At 42.1% G+C, this 23,304-nt stretch overlaps 1 protein-coding gene across 1 annotated transcript; it reads left to right on the forward strand.

Moving 5' to 3' along the window:
* Nucleotides 1-12,459: 12,459 nt before the first annotated feature.
* Nucleotides 12,460-20,176, forward strand: LOC138206130 (carboxypeptidase A2-like). The gene is made up of 11 exons (XM_069162641.1): nt 12,460-12,642; nt 13,472-13,553; nt 14,192-14,326; nt 14,411-14,509; nt 16,228-16,329; nt 16,732-16,833; nt 17,133-17,243; nt 17,404-17,494; nt 18,404-18,603; nt 19,137-19,221; nt 19,877-20,176. Exons 1-11 carry the CDS (start codon nt 12,491-12,493, stop codon nt 20,062-20,064), a joined length of 1,347 nt encoding a protein of 448 aa, XP_069018742.1. The 5' UTR covers nt 12,460-12,490; the 3' UTR covers nt 20,065-20,176.
* The last annotated feature ends 3,128 nt before the right edge of the window (nt 20,177-23,304 follow it).

Here is a 23,304-nt window from a genome sequence, read left to right on the forward strand (position 1 = left end):
TCTCTGTGGTGTTGTTGTTTCATGACGGGGACTCACAAGTTACAAGAAGTGGGGACGCCAAATTGCACAATGTAGCACTGATCTCAGGTCTGGTTTGAGACACCAGGCTGATCCAGGTCGGACAGAAACAGGCTTTTTATACGGACATGTAAATACTGTTTCTTCTGTAAATATTCACTGGAGATGTTTTCTGGAGAGTTTTCTGCAGTGAACTGCCGGGACTCTGATTCTCCTCCCGAAACACGAGGCAGGGCCTTTCATTTATTCTGTCAGCTTCTCACACCCACTCTCTCGTACATACTGTACATGCGGTGTATGTGTTTGTATATGAAACATGCATGACACTTACGTAACAGCGATGGCTGTGTGAGGGAAAAAAAAGGGTTTCTGGCTTGTTTTGTCAGAGAAAGTTTTATTTCACATATTCTGCTTTTAAAAAGTTACAGCCAACTGATGATGAATTAAACACATGAAGATTCATTATTTTGTCATTTTAATCTGGATGGTCATAAAAATACACACAAAGACAATCATGATATACTTGAACCAAATTATTTTGTATCAGTTTCAGTCAATAACTCCAAAAATGTTATAATGTTCAGAATGAATTTAAAGAAATTGATTTGGATCCACAGCAACACTTTTCTCTTTGACCATGACTCACATTTTCACCAATGAAACAATTTGGACCAAAGATTTAAAATAATGAGAATACCACAGGTTGAAAACAACTCACCATTCGCTAAGCCCCGCCCCTCCAGTCCAAAGCGTGTAATACACCCGCTCGGCCACCAGAGGGCAGCGTGTCAGAGCGGCCGTTGGCCTCACCTTGGCGTGAAAAGTAGACGCACGTCACGTGTCACAGATCATGTGATGTCGGGAGGCGGCGGACTTTTAACCAGCGTTCACGTCCAGGAGAAAGTTACGTGGAGAGAAATCTTTTGTTTTTTTGATGCCTCATACTAACCCACGTGATTATACTTTTCCTAGACCTCGTGGTTTTTGATGCCTCGGTGACAAAAAGCTGTGACACCGACACGCTGCCCTCTAGTGGACTGGAGGGTGTGTTGCACGCTTTGACGTGATACCGGGTTGAATCTGCTGCCTTCACAGACAGTAGATAGTTTATTGGGACATTTACGACAAAATTCTTAGTCATTCTCCAAAGAAAGGGTTCTGGATTTCAACTTACTTTTTTAAGGGTTGCTCGGGTACAATAGTAAAAGTCAAAAGAAATAAAATTCAATTTGGAACGCAGGGGTTGATGCTTAAAATCCCTAAAATCACTTTTCTCTCACTGATTTGTAAATATCCAAAGCTTGACAGGCCTGATGTTCCTCGGGACAGCTGATCAATTATTGTTGAAGGGTTTAGCAAGTGTTCATTTGATTTTTAATCTGGATTTCGTAAATAGGTAAGCATGAAACCCCGTTTTAATATCTAGAAAACCCTGTCAAGTCCAGATGCCGACGATGCTGCATCACACTAATAACTACCAGATCATTATTCTGTGGTGTAACGTCTTGTTTTGAACTTATGTAGATCTTTTCTTTGGGATGCAACGATTTGCCCTCAGGAGGTTTTAACAAGTGTGACGTCGCCTCTGAAGCTGCGTCAGCGTAGCAGCAACAATCAAAAGCATTTATTGTGTCGAAGACCACAAGGACGGACAAAAAAACAACGTTAAGGAAGCAGGCGTGCACGTCGCCGCCTCCCAGTGCATCCCTGTATGTCAGCATGCCGGGCCGTACGAGCGCCTGCGTAACCTTCACATGTAAAACATGAACGTTGTTTACTGTAAATTATGATATTCGACAAAAGTGGTTTAACTGAAAGCTTGTGATGATGATCCTGTCGTATCCTGGTGTTTCTTTTCAAAGCATGCAGTACGTTTGCATGTCGATTTGTTTTTTTTCTAACATGCACCAGTGAGTGTCAACAAAAAGAATAATCGTACTTCGACATCTTTGTGTGTTATCTTTGAGTATTTCATTGAACTTTTTTGCCTTAAAAATCTCACTGATCAATCTTGGAATTGTGCGATTGCCTTCAGATGTTTCTTATGATTCTTCTTTTTTTGTGGTTTTGTTTTGATGCACAGCCACTTGTGTCAGACTCATTTCAGCGTTCTGCTCTCAGACTCAGTGGTTGAAGTGATGTGAAGAAGAGGGAGAACGATCCAGACAGAAAACAACTGGGCTGCCTCGCTCTCAGAGGACAGCGTCATTCGGCTGGGAACAACGTGGTCCGGCATCATGCAGCCGAGTTTAAATTTACAGCAGATCTGTATTTTATTTAAAAAAGAAACTGAAACAATTCATCTGCTCAAATTCATCAAGTGTTAATTTATTCATCGGCCCTCAGATTCATGACTTCTGCATGATGCTTGTAATTACACACAAAGACCAGATGATTTATCCATAGATGCATCCTGTTAATCAACATCAGAGTTTAGTGATGTTACAAGTTCTACTGTTCCAAACAGGAAATATGGAAACCACAAAGATTGATGGATTTAAAATGACTATTTCTGTAAGAATTGAAATCTTTAAATAAATATTCCTATCAAATGTTTCTTTTTTTTTCTTACCATGGTTGTCTGGTAAACAACATCACATCTCACTGTTGATGGACATCTCTCCTGATTGATGCTGCCAATAAAATCTCTTCCAACAGAGCCGGCGTTAAACCTTTAAAGTGTTTATCTGACGATCTCCTGCGTTTTATCAGGCACACGCTGTCCATCTTCAGAGATGTCGTCTCACTCCGTATGAATTTAGAGGACAGAACCAGTGTGCCGTTTGTCTCCTCATGTCGGACAGTAAAATCTATGTCAGGACAATCAAAAGAGAAGGCTGGTTTTATTTCATTTATTTTTTAATGTATTATTTTATATTTCAGGAGGAAATTGGGCATTCATTGGGGACTATTTGTAGCGGCGGATTAATGCACGTTCGGTTCTCTGTTTAGTGTTCCCACCAGCAGGGATGAACAAACTGCTGTGTGTGTTCATGGTAATGAAGGAAGATGTCACACACGGCAGCGCTGTGGCTTTTTGATGTGTTTGAATCACAGACTGGATATAAAGAGTTCGTAGCTTCAGGTCTGTAAAATGGTTCTGATCCAGAAGTGTCTTCAGCTGCAATACCAGCGAGTGCCACTAGAGGTCGGCTCCAAAAAGCCTCCGGCTCCATAGACTCCCATTCAACTTCTGTCATCAAATCCAAAGTGAATAAAATGTGTCCATCAGTTATCTCGGTGTTGTTAGCTAAAGTCACTCCTTCTTATTAGTTTTCTGGAGGTCCATCTGAAAATAATCCCTCATTCATTAGAAAAGAAGATTCAAGAAGACCTGTTTTTGGGGGCGTGTCTGTTTGATTGACAGGCCTGTGGTGCAGTCAGGTTACAGCTATCGGTGGGCGGGACGTAGTATCATCAGGTTTCCGATCAGATCGGTCAGATCCACCGCTGGCTCCTCCCCCAGCTCGTCCAAATATGGTCACTTCCTGCTGCAAACCGCTCCGAACTATCAAGATGGTGACGGACAGAATCTGAACTGGAGGATTCATAACGTTCACAAACCAACGATGACATCACTGCTGGTTTGTGAACAGCTGTTATGAATGCTTTCATGGTGAGTTTAGGTACTCTTCATCAACTTCAAGTCAGTAAATATCACATGAGGATCTTCCGTCACTGATGAGGACAGAATCATCTGGACTCACTAGAAGTGAAATGATGAGCATCACAGTGCAGTAAGTGCACTGAATTGTTCATGTAGGAGCTAACTGGCAAATAAACAACTTTTATTATCTCTTCTCATCTGTTTTGATGAAGAAGAATTTGTGTCCAGTCTGAATTGTAGTTTGATTACTAAACAGCAAAGTGTTTATAACAGATCTTGTAGGTGAACCTGAAAGCGGACAGCTTCATTTTTTCTTAATTTGTCATTCATCCACTCATCATGAACTTTCAGTTTCCTTCAGCCCCTGGCTGCGTTCCCAAACGTCAGATCCAATCAAAGTTCTGCAGATTGGAGGTCCTGATGCCGGCGGTCTGGTCTGTGTACAGCACACGCCAAAACACATCACACACCCACAACACACACAACACACACACACACACACCCACAACACACACAACACACACACACAACACACACACGACATCCAAAACACATCCAGAATGCGGATGTGTCAAGAACCACAAAAGCTTATTGACCAGGACCCGATGAGTCGGACCTTCAGGTGGTCTGTCCTTCGAAGGATCCTGAATTGGATTCTTTAAAGCTTTAGTGCCGGACTCTGAAATATAAATGAGCCAAACAAGTTCACACAATGCCGACTGACCACCAGATCAATCTGTATCTCACAGTAGAGTTCTCACATCCCTCGATGAATGAATGCTGGCCACGCTCTGTGGGCGGAGCATGTGCACCAGAGACTTCAGGTTTAGTTGTATGGTTACTTAAAGAGAGATCAAATCATTTCATCACGCGGCTCCACTCGACTTTCCAAATGTTATCAGACCGAATGGATCAAATTCTGGTCATGAAACTTGTCATTTCATGTTGTGATGCTCAAAACAATTTAGTGATTGTGGATAAAAATCCACCATTTTAAATGCACAACGGTAATGATGGGCGGGGCTACAGCAAAGATTACGATCTCACCTAAATCTATCGTATCTTCCCCACAGTGCACTTAACACTTGCGTGCTTGAGCCTGAACCTGGATAACTAATTCTGTTATGATGTGACGATGCTATCCTAAATGCTTGGTGAGGTGGTTTGGGTTCAAATATGTCAATTTTTTAGATTACGGGAGCTTCATTTTCATGCTTTTAATAATAACCACAGGGATATGAGTATGGACTGGTAATGTTTAAAACAAACAGCCTTGATAGTTGTTTTATGACAGGAAACGGTCCTGTGTTAAAGTCCAATATTTTGCCAACCATCCATCCGCCCCGACCTCCTCCTTCTGAAATAGCCACGCTTTGGGCTTCATAGATGTGAAAGTTTCAGGTTTGGAAAGCGTGAAACTTACATGTAGGTAAATGTCATGTGACCAAGGTCCAGAAGGATAAATCACACACTGCGATGTAGAACGATGAAGTTTGAATACAGGAGGTGGCGACATTTTTCATGAGTTGTTTTTTGTTTCATAACCGCAACGGTGTGTTTTAGCTATAAGTCTCATTTTCCTGTAAATCACACGGCTCTACGTGTGCAGTAGGTTTCATTTTCATCCATTTCATTTCAAAGCGTGTAACTTTCACGTCTAGACAGCGCAAAGCGTGGCTATTTCCATGATACCGGCTCGCCCTCTGCCAACTTTGCAGCGATGTCACCTCACTTCCTCGTTTGCTTCCGCATTTATTACGACAGCCACTAGAGGGCGCTGTTACTGGAAAGGAAACACGTGGGGGAATTTACTTGAAACCTTACTCTGGGTTGTAATAAGTTGCTCGCACAAATGGACAGTGGAACGTTTTTTACGTAAGGGATAGTCTCCACTAGTTCATCCATTAAAGCTGATTTGAACAACAGGCAGACACACAAACACGTTTTTTGGTATCACTTGACTCTTTGTGAAACTTTATACTGTAAGTCTAAGCTCTAGTCTTTTAGGCACAATATGAAACAGACTATATTTGGACTCCAGTTTATCTGAAGGGCTTTGAAAGGAGGTTTGTGTTTATGAAGTTTTCTCATGGCAGCAGCAGTCAGTACCATCAGACACTGAAGGGGTTCTCGTCACGTTGAGCCATCTGGAGTTTTCGGTTGAAGGATTCCTCAAAGCCCTTTTTTATTTTTTACATTATCTGACACCGACATTGCTCGCACGATCACATTTTATGGACTCTCTGCTTCATTATTTAGTACTTCAGGGAGTGTCGAGGGACAAAACAAATCGAAACAAAAAAATCACATGGCTTTTTTAGAAGAGAAAGAACAAAACATAATGAGGCCTTCATGGTGTCGGAAACCAGACCTCCGAATTTATTACAGAAAAACTGTTTGGTGCGCATCAGTATCGCATGTGATGACTTTGTTCTGCATGCTGTGTTTTTATTCAGTGGCTTGCTGAACTGGCCATCCAGCAGGAGATGCAGAGGCAGTGTTGTGTGAGAGCGTGGCGGCCCTCCTGTCTTTATAAATACAGCTTCATTATCTGGCACAGTTGTTCCACGCTTTCACTCAAATGTCCCCTGACAGATCCACTGAAAGGGTCCGATGGCGAGAGACCGCCAGGCCCTGATGGATACCAACGGTTCGCTGCCGCTCTTCAGAATAGCAACACAACAATCGGTTGATGCTGTTGGGAAGCGATCTGACATGTGAGGAGCGTGGGCTGCTCTGTAACAAGTGACAGTGTGCTAATTACAGCCAGGAGACTTTTCTTTCTCCTCTTCCTCGTTTCAGTTCCGTCCAGGATTTAATGAGCCCTCGTCGCTATCTGCTCCGCGCGTCTATCTGCATGTTACTTTTACCTTCGTGCTGAGTTATTATGTCATTATATCCACCTTCCACTTGAAGCTATAAACAGACATTTTAATCGGCATCCTCAGTCCCACAAACATGTAGGTTAATATGTAATGTGAAAGAAATCACAACCACAGGAATAATATCTGCTGCATTCAGGAATTTTATATTACATTGTGACATTTATATTAGTGGCACGATTACAAACATGTAATTATTCATACGTAACTCATAAAAATATGGTGTTGAATAAAATATGAGCAGCAAAAAAAACACCGAATGAGGCAAAAGGCTGTAAAGGCTTTCTATAAAATATAAGTAAAGTACGATTAAATAAATAAAAGACAAATATAAAATGTGAAGGTTATATCGCATAAAAAAGTATTAGAAGAGGGTTTTTATGGTGGAGTAGATTTCTCAGTCAGGTCGGCAGCTGATGTGTGAAACAAGGTTGGGTTTTTTTTCCTGTTGAGGCTTCTGAATATTGTAGTTATGAGCTGCTCAGCTGCTTTGCTCTTCAGACGAGTAAACAAGACATCGTAATAATTGAGGCGACACAACTGTGCGTGTGTTAACAGTGTTGACATTTCTTCAGTCTTTTGCATCACTTTAGCAGCGATGCGGTGAAGCCGACCGTCAGTCTGAGAGATTAAATCTCTGTTACAGAGTTGATCTTTGAGGTATTCCCTGTTTGATCTCGGTTTATTGGTAGCCATATTATTTTTAGCACCGGACTGTCAGCCCAACCATCAGTGATGTCATCACCCAGCAGTGATGTCATCAACCAGCAGTGATGTCATCGTTGGTTTGTGAACGTTATGAATCCTCCAGTTCAGATTCTGTCCGTCACCATTTTGCTAGTTCGGAGCGGTTTGGAGCAGGAAGTGACCATATTTGGACGAGTTGGGGGAGGAGCCAGCGGTGGATCTGACCGATCTGATTGGAAACCTGACGATACTACGTCCCGCCCACCGATAGCTGTAACCTGACTGCACCACAGGCCTGTCAATCAAACAGACACGCCCCCAAAAACAGGTCTTCTTGAATCTTCTTTTCTAATGAATGAGGGATTATTTTCAGATGGACCTCCAGAAAACTAATAAGAAGGAGTGACTTTAGCTAACAACACCGAGATAACTGATGGACACATTTTATTCACTTTGGATTTGATGACAGAAGTTGAATGGGAGTCTATGGAGCCGGAGGCTTTTTGGAGCCGACCTCTAGTGGCACTCGCTGGTATTGCAGCTGAAGACACTTCTGGATCAGAACCATTTTACAGACCTGAAGCTACGAACTCTTTTATATCCAGACTGTGTGCCTGCCTGGCTGTTTCTTCTTGCTTCCAGTCTTTATGCCATGCTAACTTAAGATAAATCTAATCTTACAATAACTCACAACATGAGGGGAAAACTTCTCACATTTAAAACAGGTTAATGGTTTTGTTCATCGCTCCATCAGACCTCCACTTCATCTGATCTGACATGGACCTCTGGGGAATCTCGTGTCGTGGCTTTTCTCACTGCAGGGACCGCCTGCATGGAGCGTTCAGACTCTGAAGCAATAAAGCAGCCTTGAACAAGCTCAGCATGAAGCTGATATCACTTAATCGGATGCGAGGAGCTGCTCGGGTTTCCGGGCTGCCGTTTCTGCCGGTTTTATTTCCCTCGTTCCCCCTTTTATCAGCTCATCAACGGTAAGATGCCCGCATGCTGAAATAGGCAGTGATGAGTAATGGAATAAGCAATAGTGTAAAAATTTTATGACACACACCTCAAAAAACCCTGCAGCCAACACACAAACACACACCAACCCTGCAGTAGGCAACGTGTGTCCGGCCCACTCAGGAAGTACGAGGATAAAAACATCCTGGCAAGTACAAGGCTTGGTCCTCGGATGAATATGAAGTGTCTCTGCTGCTATTCTCAGACGTGGATGGGGGCATGTTGCTAAATATAACCGGATCGTTTTATGCCTGATGCTCTATTTTTACTGAAGCGGAGGCCTTCCTAGGCTGTTGTGGTCTTTACTTAGACTATTACGTAATAAACAAATCTCAAGGCGTGATGCAGTGATGCAGAATGAAGTCCTCCATCATCCAATCAAGACGCAGAAAGGTGTGCTTTAAATAAAAAGGAGATAGATGTGGAAGGTTTCCATGCAGGCTGTGTTGTGGGGATTTCTGTTTTTTTGAGTTTTTTTTAAATGTGTGCTGGAGTCCTGACGGGGTTAAACAGCCCGGAGGACGGCCTGTCAGCTCGCTGATGTTTGACAGGGAGAGGAAGGTAATGAGTCGGTCTTCGGGGAGATGTGTCGTCTTGAGTATGCAGAAGTAATAACATAAAAAAAAAAACCGCAGATTTTTCAGTATTTGAATTTGGACTTTGGGACAGTTAACGTTCACTGCTTGTCTTGGCGAGGTGAGAAACGAGCCTGTCCGGACTCTGCATCTGTGATGTCACACATGTTCGGCTCCGTCAACGATCGACTGGCAACACTGGAGAATAAAAATGTGACAGTGCCGTAAAGGATCTTCTAGAGATGTGGCTCCGTTTCAGAGTTTATATAATCTGTGTGCACATCAGTGTAAACGCCTGAATGCATGTTTTTAACAAAGTCAGTGTCCACGGAAAATACTGTCAACAAAAACAGATAAAGAAAAATGAGAAGTTTTGATTTCAACAGAGCTTTGTTGATGTTGACTAAGTCATCAAAATTATTACTATTCTCCTTTATTAGAGGCTTTTAAAGTATAAGTACCTCTTTAATGTAGAACACCTTAATACTTGAACCAACCAGCAGTGATGTCATCGTTGGTTTGTGAACGTTATGAATCCTCCAGTTCAGATTCTGTCCGTCACCATCTTTGCTAGTTCGGAGCGGTTTGGAGCAGGAAGTGACCATATTTGGACGAGCTGGGGGAGGAGCCAGCGGTGGATCTGACCGATCTGATTGGAAACCTGACGATACTACGTCCCGCCCACCGATAACTGTAACCTGACTGCACCACAGGCCTGTCAATCAAACAGACACGCCCCCAAAAACAGGTCTTCTTGAATCTTCTTTTCTAATGAATGAGGGATTATTTTCAGATGGACCTCCAGAAAACTAATAAGAAGGAGTGACTTTAGCTAACAACACCGAGATAACTGATGGACACATTTTATTCACTTTGGATTTGATGAGAGAAGTTGAATGGGAGTCTATGGAGCCGGAGGCTTTTTGGAGCCGACCTCTAGTGGCACTCGCTGGTATTGCAGCTGAAGACACTTCTGGATCAGAACCATTTTACAGACCTGAAGCTACGAACTCTTTTATGTCTGTGGTGTGTACGCTTCACTCCTCGATGAGGTAAAAACGTGATACTGACACACCTCCCTCTAGTGGAAAGATAATGGTATTACAAGCTTTGGTATGACGCTGGGTTATTCATTCAGGTGTAGGTATGAACATTAGTCATAACACTTTTCCTGGCATCGCTCCTTTATTCTGGGTCAAGGCTGCAGTTTAATGACGTAATCTATTTATTTGTGTTGATTGTTTTCAAAGAATAAACATCAGGATATTGCCAGCACTGACATAATGTTATGTGATAATGGCAGAGAATCTTTGTTTTAGCAATCTGAAATATTCTGTCAATCACAGAATTAATCAGAGCATCCTTCCAGGCTGTCTGACGTTTACCTTTTCTCCAGCAGACTTTCTGCCTCTCGTTACGTCTCGTTCTCAGAGTTCTTGTGTTGTACACGAAGCGGGATGAGAGGAAGTCGGTCCGCCACACTCAGAGGGACACCACACCGCTATCCAACAGACAGCAGAGGAAAGACTCGTCCCTCTGTCAGCTGACCAGCAGACAGCAGGAGGAGGAGTCACGTGACAGACCCACTCAGGTGACCAACACAGGAGCACCTGTCATCACAAACACTGAAGTCAAACGGACGCACATCCTTAAAAATACCAGATGGGAAAGATGCAATGCAGCATCTACACATATGTGCAAAAATGAGATGAACAAGTGAGCAATAAATGATTCATGGTCAATTTACTGGTGGGCCTCTGAAATATTGAGAGACAGCTCAGCCATGAAATGCAATGTAAATGGATCTATTTATAGAGGGAGCGGACGAAGTCATGTGGAACGAGCCGGTCCGGGGGGGGGGGGAGGGGGGGGGGGGGCTTGTTCATATCGCTTTTACAGGCAAATGATGGGGGATGAAAAAAAAACACACTTACACCCACATTTGCATGTAAAGCCACTTGTCACGCCTACATTAAACTTTTAGACACACAGCAGGAGGAGCAATAAATAATTTCCACATGGAGGAGAGACGGAGCCTCCCACGCCTATTAACCCCCCACCCCCCCACCCCGCTCTCACTTTGTCTCCGGGGATTGTTTGGGAGTGAAAAGGAAGGGAAGTGACATGTTAAAACCCCTTTTTATTAATTCTGAGACGGGGGAGGGTTAGGTGGTGGGGTGTCACGGCGGGAGGGGGGGGTAGCATGAATAACTTAACACACAACCCCCGAATTGGTGGGCTAACAGTTATAAAATATGATTGTGTTTGCAGCAGGAGCTCCATCACAGTCTGTTGTCTTAGTGTGATGTTCTGCAACATGCTACATACATGTCATGAGAACCACACGCCAGTGGAAGCAGCCTGGAGTTAAACATCTGCATTTAGCACCTTCATACGTCGCCCTGCATGTCCATGACTTGGGTGTTTAAGTATTTAGTGACTGACCTATTTCTCAAAAAGTTCTACAAAAACACCAGACGGTTGCATTGAATTATTGGATTTATCCACCAGTTATTTTCTGGATTTCTTTGGTTTAGAAAATGTCAAGAAATAGTGAAAATGTCCATCACAGGTTTCCATGAATCTTTATTTTGTTTGAAGATCAAAGATATTGAATGTATAAAAACACAAGACTGAAAAAACTTGAAAATATTCAAATTTAACGGGCTAATTTTTGGTATTTTTTTGTAATCTTTTCTGCCACATACATATTTACAGTATATATATATCCTGTAGTTTTATAAGTTGACTCAAACACAATTACGACACTGATCAAACCCCAAAAACTTCAGTGTGTGATGAATAATTTAAACTGCAGGGTGATTTCAGTCTCTTTAATCTGATGTCCATCACTGCAGCCATCAGTGGGCTGTATTAGTATTACTGTATGATAACTCATCATGGAAGGGTGGGAGTGCACTGCCCTCTGCTGGTTCCTGTGCCCACGTGCAAATGTTATTCACACGTGTGGACACCTGAACGCAGCACCCACAGCTGTGATGGTTGAACACCTATTCTTTTGTAACAATCTAGAAGCATGAAAAAGATGTGTTGAGTCAAATACTTAAAACATGCAACTTATTTTGTCCACATACATGTTCCTTGAATGTCTGCAGTTCCTCTGAAGCATCACAAACATCTGAAGAGGCAGGAAGATGATTGGCAAGTTAGAGTGAATTTAAAAGATATTTTTTTACTTCCAAAATGTTTATTTTTTTTAATTTCTATTTACCCTATGACGACAAAAATCTGCTGTTTTTTTTTTTTTTGCAGAACACTGGAGAGTTCTTACTGAATTAGACGCATAACTCTTTGACTGAGCTGCTCACAGTTCATGTAACATGTGACCAGAGGTTGTCTGGTTACAACGGCATGCAGGAAAAAACATCTGGCAGCTACAGTTAGTGTAAACTTCTGTACATCATCCCAAACAGGCCGCCGTCAGGCTTGGATATTCTTGTTATACAGAGTCTGCAGGTATAATTTTTGTAACATTTCTAAACTGAAACATCTTTATTGCTTCACTGCAGCCCGGCACACACTGTGACTTTCTACTGAAACTTTCTGGGGAAACTCCGACAATCTGCAGCTGAGCAAAGAAAAGATTAACCAGAGATTCATCAGCATGTTCACCCCTTAAAATAACTTGTTTTTCCAGGCAGGATATCTGCGTGATTATCAGCAGGGTGAATTAACTCTCCTGCATGAGAACAGAACAGCTGACACCTCACGGGTTTAAGAGACTGAGAGGAGCCGGAGCCCGACTCACTCGTGGCCCCCGAACACTGAAGATGAGAGGTCTCTGGATGCTGCTGGCGCTCGTGGCTGCGGCCAAAGCTGAGAAGCTCTTCATCGGGTGAGTTCATGTGATTTATTGTGTTATTCAAGCTCTCACTTTGTCACTCTTTAAGCCAGTTGATGGTTTTTATACTCGGAGCCCGGCCGGCAGAAGAAATCATACGACAGTCTAACTGATGTGATAAAGGACACTTCCGTCTACATTTGTGGCTCCTAACAACCATTTATTGTAGAAAACACTCAAAGAAATAAATCGTATGGTAAAAACACAGCAGTGAGCTGTTCTTGGTTTCCTGTTGTCAAACTGGCAGAAAGTCCTTTTTTTTTTTTTATACGTAAATAAAGCTAAAAAACACACACATCTCTAAAGTCTCTAAAAACCTATGTAGACTCATACTGTACATTATCTAAATATTCAAATATGCAAATAGACAAAAACAATAACCTCTCAATGTGGAATCATGGGGCTGAAATCATGAATTCATATGAAAATAAAAAAAATTTAAGTAAAATGAAATGAATACTCTCCGGTGCTCCTCCACTGGGATCCACTAACAACTCAATCAATCTGTGTCTGTAATTATAGAGCACATTTTAACCTATAAAATAAACTTCAACTTGCTTTTCAAATGAATGAGATTTTCCGTAACTTGGCTGTGATTTAGTATTTAGAGGAAGAAGATGCCGTCTTTATTATTTGGCTGAAATACACTCGGCTCTTATTGCCTTCTGCTCTGTGTGTCAAACTCAAGTTGTAAAAGTGACTTCGTTCTCGTTCTCGTAGTCGGAGCATTAAATCCTCCTTTCCTCCTCCTGAACTCTGCAGGTCGGTGCCAATAAGAACATTTACAGCAAACTGAAATAATAATGAAATGGATCTCTTCCAGAGATGAAGTCCTCAGGGTCAACCTGCAGTCGGAGGAGCAGATCCAGCTGCTGCAGAATCTGGAGACTGAACAGGAGGGGGAGGTCAGACTCTCTCACACACACACACACACACACACACACACACACACACACACACACACACACACACACACACATACACACACACACACACACACACACACATACACACACACACACACACACACACACACACACACACACACATACACACACACAGACTCTCTCTCACACACACACACACACACACACACACACACACACACACACACACACACACACACACACACACACACACACACACACACACACACAAACACCTACGTTCAGATTTTCTCGTCTGCTTCTGTCAAACACTTCATGAACATCTAAAAAGCACTCAGTGTGATGATGCCGCTGAAAGTGTGTGTGGGCTGAGAGTCATCATCATCATCATCATCATCATCATCATCATCATCATCATCATCATCATCAGAGTCGGTGCCTCTGCAGTCGTTCTGCTCGTCACCTTTCAATGCATTAAAAACTAGACGTGAACCTGTCGTCTCCTTTGAAGACGTAAATTTATGTAAAATACATAAAAGGAAATGTTTAAACTCCAATTCATCTTTTAGGTACGTTATTGTACAGAAGCATCACTGACCCGTCTTCCTCGTCTCCGGTCCCATCTGTGTGGTTTCTGATTGGCTGTCTGCTTCCAGCTGGACTTCTGGCTCCACCCGGTGTCCACCGAGCTTCCCGTGGACCTCCGCGTGCCCCGCTCCAGCCTGAGCTCCGTGAAGGAGTACCTTCTCGCCCACGGCATCCCCTTCACCGTCATGATCCAAAACCTGCAGGTGTGTCCTCCGTGAGCGCACACGGATGTCCTGCTGTCCCTCACCAGAGCGGTTTGATTCTGAGAATGAAATGTCCCGTTTCAGGAGCTCTTGGATGAGGAGAAAGCTGAGATGGACCAGAACCAGATGAGGGAGCTCAGCAGCAGGAGCTTCAACTTCGGAGCGTATCACCGTCTGGAGACGGTAGGCCGTTCACATGTTTCCTCCACGTCACACTCACAGGAAACCCTTCATTTAACTCAGAACCGCCTCAGAACCGCCTCAGAACCTCCTCAGAACCTCCTCAGAACCGCCTCAGAACCGCCTCAGAACCTCCTCAGAGCCTCCCCAGAACCTCCTCAGAGCCTCCTCAGAACCGCCTCAGAACCTCCTCAGAACCACCTCAGAACCTCCTCAGAACCTCCTCAGAACCTCCTCAGAACCGGAGGAGAATCGAGGTGTTGTGGTTGACAGAAACATGTTTCAGCCCTCTGCTGTATGGAAACCAGTTAAAAAGTCCTGCTGGCCACCAGAAAGGACACTGAATCAAAGTTGTATTTTGAACGGGTTAACATTACTGCACACTTCTGAAATCTTACTAAATTCAAGTTGAAACTCAGATTAAAGAAACAATTTGATTATTAGCAACAGAAACATAATATCTGCAAAAACATTCCATCAATTACCTCCTTTGTTGAGATGCTGGCCATTTTGAAAAGGTGCCCTGTTAGCCACGCCCCCTTCAACTATTGCATCACTAAGAGCCCAGGATGTCCTCCAGACAGGACAGTAGGAGTCTATTAGATCTCATAAATAGTGTTGGACTGAGACGTCTCAGATTCATGTCCCCCACAGAGGACAGAAAAGAATGAAATCAGTAGCATGAAGTCTCAGAGACACGTAGTGATGCTTCAGGCTTCATCATGTATAACTACTATATACAACTTTATACAACTTTATATAACTTTATATAACTATGGCAGCAAAAAGCCAGTTAGGAGCCCCGCGTTCCTTCGTTTGGTGTCACCGGTCAGCAGGTGTCGCTGATTGTTGCCATGGTAACACGCCTCTCTCCCCTCTGCGTTTCCTTCGTGAGGAGGTCGGTTAACTTCTCAGACATTTAAAAACTGACGCTGCAGAGTCTGAAACATCTTCGTGAGACTCAACTCGGACTTATTTCCTCTGCGTGTGTCTGTTCACACACACTTCCTGTTATGTGATTATGGCCGTTGAAAAGGTAACTTGTGAGTTGTGTTTGATGTTTAAACTGACGTCAGTGAGGCGCATAGATACAAATCTGGGAATTTGTGTGACTTAAGAATTATTGTTATCAGCAATCTGCTTTAAAAGAAGGCAGACTGCCTGCTGGGGCTGTGCAATATATGGATATCATATGGATATTATTATATGAGACTTTGTGATGTGACATTGGTGTCTTCTTTTCCTGGTTTTAAAGGCTGGATCACAGTAAAGTCATGTTATCTTCTGAACTTAGCAGACTGCACCAGCTGTTTTATTACGACAAGTCGGGACTCTGTTTAAAATCTAAATAAAAACAGAATGCAATAAATGAATAAATCTCTTAAACTCATGTTTAATTGCAAATAGACCAAAGACAACATATCAAATGTTGAAACTGAGGAATTTTATTGTTTTATGTAAAACAAACTTTATTTTGAAGTAATGGCAGCAACACGATTCAAAAAAGTTGGGACAGGGTCATGTTTACTGCTGTGTTGCATCACTTCTTTTGACAGCACTCTGTAAACATTTAGGAACTGAGGAGACCAGTTTCTGGAGTTTTGAAAGTGAAATGTGGTCCCATCCTTGCCTATTTAAAATGACAGAGACGACACTGATGTATTATTCCCGTTTGGTATCAGACGGGTCTAAATTGTCCTGCTTCTCGTGTTTCCTCTCAGATCTACAGCTGGATGGACACTCTGGTGTCTCAGCATCCCAACCTCATCACCAAGGAGGAAATCGGGAGATCGTACGAGAACAGGCCGATGTACGTGCTGAAGGTAGGTTCATGTTGCAGCTTCACGTCTCTGGAAACTGAAAGAGACAAACATTAACGTTCCATTTTGAATCTAAATATTTCAGAATAAATATGAATTTTATTCTTTTGTATAAATTAATGTCCAATCCAGAAAAAAAATCTGTTTCCTTTTATTTTTGGGAGAATAAGTACAAGCTTGTCAAACACCACGGTGGGCCAGAATACAGAAAGGGAGGGCCAAAGGTGGCCCGCGGGCCCCAGATTGGGATGTTTGTCTCTGGAAGCACAGGATTCAGTTTGAGCACACACACACACACACACACACACACACACACACACACACACACACACACACACACACACACACACACACACACACACACACACACCTACGTAGTACAATAAGTGTCAACTTTCTGTTCAGTTCAGCACCGGCGGCTTCAAGCGTCCGGCCATCTGGATCGACACCGGTATCCACGCCAGAGAGTGGGTGTCTCAGGCGACGGGCGTGTGGACCGCCAACAAGGTACGACAGCCAATCAGAGCTCTTAGATTTCAGGTGCTTATTTTCACTTCATTATGAGGACGAAACTTCTGTTTCAGAGTTCTTTTAAAGATTTAAACACAATCTGTGTAATATTTTTTTACAACTTTGCAATGTTTGTGTAGAATTATGAAAAAGACGACGTAATGTTTGTTTTTCTTTCCGTCTCCTTGTTAATAATGTTTCCTCTGATGCAGCAGACTTTGTTTAGTCCACATTAAACTGTCCCTTAAATGTATATTTTCCTTCCTTTAACATCTCTGCTTCGTGCTCTTGCTCAGATCGCCTCTGATTACGGCAGCGATGCGTCCCTGACGTCCCTCCTGGACACCATGGACATCTACATGCTGCTGCTCACCAACCCTGACGGCTACGCTTACACCCACAGCAACGTACGGCATCACCACTCCTTCACATCTGGTTGCATTTGGGAAAAAACATTCTCATTTTCTCTTTGATTTGAAGCCGTATAATATCTGAATGGCCCGTACATGCAAATATAGAACAGAATGTGTAAACGATGAAACACACTGGCTGCTGTGTGATGTTCAGAATCGTATGTGGCGTAAAACCCGCTCCATGGCGTCCGGATCCTCGTGCCGCGGAGTCGACCCCAACAGGAACTGGGACGCAGGCTTTGGTGGTCAGTATCGCAAAGACAGTGAACGCATCTCACGAAGTTCATTTTTGTAGTGTAGTGCACACAATAGGGAACTTTCTTGATTAAAAAGAAGCATTCTGCAGATACAGATAGAAACTGACAGCCAAAAACTAAATAACATTTCTCTTTCAGCAAGTTTTAAATTCATGTTTCAGTACAAAAACACTGAACGAAAAAATAATGAAGTGAGTCTGAAAAAAGTATAGTTTTATGATAAATAGTTTCTGTAAATAAGAGCCTTGGTGGTCAGTGGCCACTTTATTAGGTACACCTGTACTATCTAATGCAATTCAGTGCAACAATTCTACCACCTAAACAAAGATTATAATGTTCATTTTTGTGTGGACGTGGTCAGAATATGATGCAGTGCAGATGGACCTCCAGAAAACTAATAAGAAGGAGTGACTTTAGCTAACAACACCGAGATAACTGATGGACACATTTTATTCACTTTGGATTTGATGAGAGAAGTTGAATGGGAGTCTATGGAGCCGGAGGCTTTTTGGAGCCGACCTCTAGTGGCACTCGCTGGTATTGCAGCTGAAGACACTTCTGGATCAGAACCATTTTACAGACCTGGAAGCTTTGTTCACTTTTATAAACAGTCTGTGAGTACAACACCACAGCTAATTACGATCTCGGTGCTAAAACACATGTATAATAAAAAAAAAAAAAAAACTAAACAAAAAACAACAGGCATCATAAATGAAGAGTTTATGGCAGAGCAGTCGTATTGGATTACATCATGTGTACCTGTAAGTAACTGTATGACATGTACAGGTGTATAAATTCAACGAGATGTCTGAGATTGTAATGTATATAAAACCCTGCTGACGTCTGCCATGTTTCAGTATTTCTGTGAGTATTTGATGTGAACTTGTTCCCCTGCAGGCCCCGGGGCCAGCAGGAACCCGTGCTCCGACTCCTACCACGGCCCCTCGGCTCACTCTGAGGTCGAGGTGAAGAACGTGGTGAACCTGATCAAGAACCACGGCAACTTCAAGTCCTTCATCTCCGTCCACGCCTACTCTCAGCTGCTCATGTACCCGTACGGCTACTCCTGCATAGATGTGCCCCATCAGCCCGAGCTGGTAGGAACCGAGAGAACGGAGGAAAAAACGAATGTGACACATGCTGAACGCTGTCCCACTAAACTGTCTGTATTCTCAGGGAGACGTTAGCAATTTCTCACCTCATTAAAGTTTCATAGCTAAAAATTCAAATAGTTTCCTCCAGGGTTGGTGAGTTAGAAACTCATCACGACTAAATATGACAAATTATCTGCCCTCACTCAGCCGGCTGAGCGCTTTCTCAGCATTATTCTGCTTCATGTCGGGACAACGGGGCAAATGAACTCTGAGGAAACAGACGTACAGAGCTGCAGTTATTCACACGCAACTAAACGCTTTGACTCAAATTAGTGGTTTTAGGGTGAAATGATAAAACTGCTGTAGCTTGTGTGCCTTGAGGCTCGCAGAGTTTTTTTTATTTTTTTTTTATTCAGGTCCCCTTACCAGAAGCTTTCCGTTTGATTCTGGCTTTGTTCTGAGCAGAAACCTTCACAAGCACACGTCTGTAGGCCTTTTTCTCATCTCAGTGTTGTGCACTTTTTTCTCCTCTGCAGGACGCCGTCGGCAGAGCGGCGGTGCAGAAACTCACCTCCCTCTACGGCACAAGGTACAAGGTCGGCAGCATCTGCAAAATCATCTGTGAGTAACTTTTCCTTATGTTTGTCTGCGTTACGACGTAGAAAATCAAATTCTAGAGCTGCAAATGTTATAAATGCTGGACAGAGAAGATGTAATCTTGATGAGTAAATCAGTTGTGGAAAGTGACAAAGTATATTTCTCATTTTCATTTATTTATAGTGGAGTAAAAAGTGGTTATTTAGAATTAATTCTGATAATTAATCAAATTAAATATTTGATTTAGTCTATTTTGTATAACCTACCTATTGTAGTAATCGAGGGGTTACAATTAAAGTAATTGACATTTTACCAACTTTACAGGAGGACCAAAACAAAAACATGACCAAAGTCTGATCTGACTTTGTGTCATGATTTCAATCTTTAAAGGAAATGTTTTATACACACTTGGATAAGAGTATAGTTAATTGAAAAAAAAAAAAAAAAAAAAAAAAAAAAAAAAAATTCTACCTTTTGTTTCATTCCATTTTGAATATAAAACAAAAGCAAATCTGATATCAGCAGAGCATTATATTAATGAGTTTAAAAAGAAAAAAAAAACATCTATTGTGTAGAATAAAAAATCACCTTCAAACAATTAATTTGATTTATATCATAAATCATATATATGTTCCTGTTCGTCCCATCAACCGTCGCCTGTCTCCTCCTCTCCCCTCAGACCAAGCCAGCGGCGGCAGCATCGACTGGTCCTACAACCTGGGCATCAAATACTCCTACGCCTTCGAGCTGAGGGACACCGGTCGCTATGGTTTCATCCTGCCAGCCAATCAGATCATCCCCACGGCCACGGAGACCTGGCTGGCCCTGAAGCACATCATGGAGTACGTCCGTGACCATCCTTACTGAGGAGCACGGATGGAGGAGAAACTTTAAAAATCACCCGACTGAGCTTTTATTTTTACAGATTTTCTGATCTTTACTCATCAACCTGTGATTAATAAAGTCGGTCTGTGTTTCATCGCTGCTTCATGTCTGTGTTTGATTCTTTCGCTGTGAGAGAAGAGTTTCAGATTGTTATATTATATATTATTATCATATTGGTGCTGTGATTTGCTCTGACTTGACTTTTGGCCCACAAAAGTGCTGAATAAACTGCAGTTATTTCTCATTAGTATACAGAGAGTTGACACTTGTTTGGTTCTTACCTTGAAATAGACCTTGGCCTTGATATTATACATTTAGATTCAGCGAGGTTTCATTGTCAGAATAAAGTCGAGTCTCCTTTGTTCTTGTTGTCATCTTCCTTGTCATCATACAAACTCACCTTGAATCTCTGCTGCCTCGGTTGTTTCAGGGACAAATGGTGAGTAAGATGCCAGATTTTTCTGGTTTTGGAAAACAAACAGTTGGATGAGTAAACTGCAAGTTAGAGGAGCATCACCGTTAAACTGACCTGCACGAGGAATTGGATGTTAATGGGCCACCTGTGGTCAAATGGTGGCACTTTGCAGGTCAGACATATTTTGTTTAAATGCCAAATGAATTCATTTGTTTACCTGTTGAAGAAAGCTTCAGAAAAAAGAGTAACTTCTTGAATAAAAAGTGTAAAGAATTATTAGAGTTTTGTTTAATTATCAGATTTGGAGCATGTAATGAATAATGTTGTTTTTTTTAAGCACATCGACTTTATTGTCAAAATTTTAGAAAAAAACGAATGTTAGGAACGAAGGTCACGACATCAACACGTGAAGCATTAAAATATACACTAAAACATACATCTGTAACGAGGCAGAAGTGATGAGAGGTTTCATGTCGGGGACGCAGATGAGCAGACGTGTTCAGTTTTGAATTGAAGGTAATAAAAAACCTTTAAGTTAAGTGTTAGAAGAATTACTCAAGAGGCTTGGTTCAAAATCAAACACATCGGAGATTTAATTCTTGCAAGAAGGAGCAACTACATGCACCCTCAAAGAGAGGGGTCCAGCTGGGCTCTCCCCAGCAGTCCTTCTTCAGCAGTCCTTCTTCAGCAGTCCTTCCAGCCGGGCTCTACACAGCCTGGCTCTACACAGCCTGGCTCTACCCAGCCTGGCTCTACTCAGCCTGGCTCTACACAGCCTGGCTCTAACCAGCCTGGCTCTACCCAGCCGGGCTCTAACCAGCCGGGCTCTACCCAGCCGGGCTCTACCCAGCCGGGCTCTACTCAGCCGGGCTCTACCCAGCCTGGCTCTACCCAGCCGGGCTCTACCCAGCCGGGCTCTACCCAGCCTGGCTCTACTCAGCCTGGCTCTACCCAGTCCTCCTCTGCAGTCCTCCTCTTTTCCTTTCTCCTTCTTCTCTCACAGTCCTGGTCTTCCTTAGGGCAGCTTTTATAGTTGACAAACAGTTGACAGTCACTCCCATTCCCTTTGTATCTGCTTTCGTATGGTAATACAGAGTTGGTTGTAGGTCACAAGATGAAGACAACGGGGAGTCGTCAATTAGATGCGGAAAGAATCACTTGCAAATAAGACAGAAAAAAAAGGAAACTTTTCGGAGCCTGCTTGACAAAGACTTTCTGGAGCCACAATGCAAACGAGAGGAAAAGACAAATCCTTTTTCTCCATCATTAAGGAATAAGAAATGTGTTTGGGTTTGTTAAAGTTCAGTGAAAAGCTACTTGTAAGAGACCCTGCAAAAGAAAAAGACCTTAAAAAAAAAATAAATCTGTATCTAAAGTTCAACAACCAACCAAACAACTGCTCAATAAAGTCATTGATTGCTCTGAGATTCATGCATTTTTAAAACCAATTAAGACTCTTCATGAAAAACCTCCTCTTGGTGAATATTTGACTGTTAATTCAGCAGTATATAAAAAGGATGTGTTCATATAATTCATGATATTTTATCCCAGCAGTCGTCTGACGATTCTTATTTGAAATTTGTCAGTGAACAACGTTAAATTATCCGAATGCTAATTTTCCGTACAACCTATTCTTTTGAATAAAAAGGTTTTAGAGATGAAAAAAATGAAAGTAGTCGGTCCCTGTATTGAAATATGAAGGATTGTTCACGAGCCAGCCAGCTGAGTTCTTCCTGTGGGTGGGACGGAGTGTAATAATCAGTGTTTGGAGTTCAACTCAGAAGTAATGAAACAACAGCACGACTTAAATACAGAGCCAAACACAAAGCATCAGTAATTCGGGATTAATCAGGACACACGTGGATCATTCTTCTTTGTACAACACACTTTATTCTCCGTTAATTGTTTTCTGAGGCTCGTATCCTGTTTGATCTTCTCCTCTCCTGGTCTTCCTCTCCTGGGACATCCTCCCGAGAGCCAGATTTATGACTTGGTTTTACAGTTTTTGACATTTCAATACTGGGAATGTCCACGTTTTTCTTATTATCAACAAATCCAATGTGCAGATTAAAATGAATAATTAATTTTATTTCATTGAAAACCTTTTTTTTTTCTGTGTTCGTCAAACCTGTCTCTGGCGCACCAAATATAAATTAATCCAACTCTGAAAATAGTCCCTATTAAACAACACAGTTTCCTCCTTCGCGTAATGTTTGCTGAATTCTGCAAAAACAGAAATTTAGGAGCCTTCCTAAAAAAGATTTATGTCCTCAATACTGACTTTTTCTTGTTCTCTAGTGTTGTATATGTTGACTTAAGTTTATACATTATTCAGAAAACATTTAACATTTGCAATTTCTGGTGTGTTTTGATTTTGCTTTTGTAGAAAAGCATATTGATATTTCTTAAAGCAAACTTTGGCATCTGTTGTACCAAAAATAAGCACTGTGAGTATGGACAATTAGGATACACCCATTTTTTCACCAAATGTAAAATTTTCATCAATAAAAATAGGTTGTTGTAATCCAACCTGATTGATGTTGTTTGGTGCATCATTTCCTTCAAGTGGTTTCTGTGTCAATGAACACAGTTCATAGTTGTTTAGTGTTTTGGTCTGCCATTGAAGTTTCAGGGAATTTTGACTCAGAGCATGAACCATAATGAACCCAGTATGGCTCTGCATGAACCCACAGACACTCATTACATATTCATGAGCTAAAAAAAAAAAAAAAAAAAAAAAAAAAAAAAAAAAAAAAAATCCGTCCGCAACTTTATTCTCGGTTCCCATATTTCCGACAGCACGTGAA

This window comes from Embiotoca jacksoni, unplaced genomic scaffold, assembly GCF_022577435.1.
Source record: "Embiotoca jacksoni isolate LCO1_2020_lvr unplaced genomic scaffold, fEmbJac1.0.p SCAF_3, whole genome shotgun sequence".
Taxonomy (NCBI): Eukaryota; Metazoa; Chordata; class Actinopteri; family Embiotocidae; genus Embiotoca; species Embiotoca jacksoni.

Coding starts and splice junctions, on each gene's coding strand:
- LOC138206130 (XM_069162641.1), top strand. CDS start 12,491: ATGAGAACAGAACAGCTGACACCTCACGGGTTTAAGAGACTGAGAGGA. Junction 13,554..14,191: donor AGACTGAACAGGAGGGGGAG/GTCAGACTCTCT, acceptor GTCTGCTTCCAG/CTGGACTTCTGGCTCCACCC. Junction 17,244..17,403: donor ACGCTTACACCCACAGCAAC/GTACGGCATCAC, acceptor TGTGATGTTCAG/AATCGTATGTGGCGTAAAAC.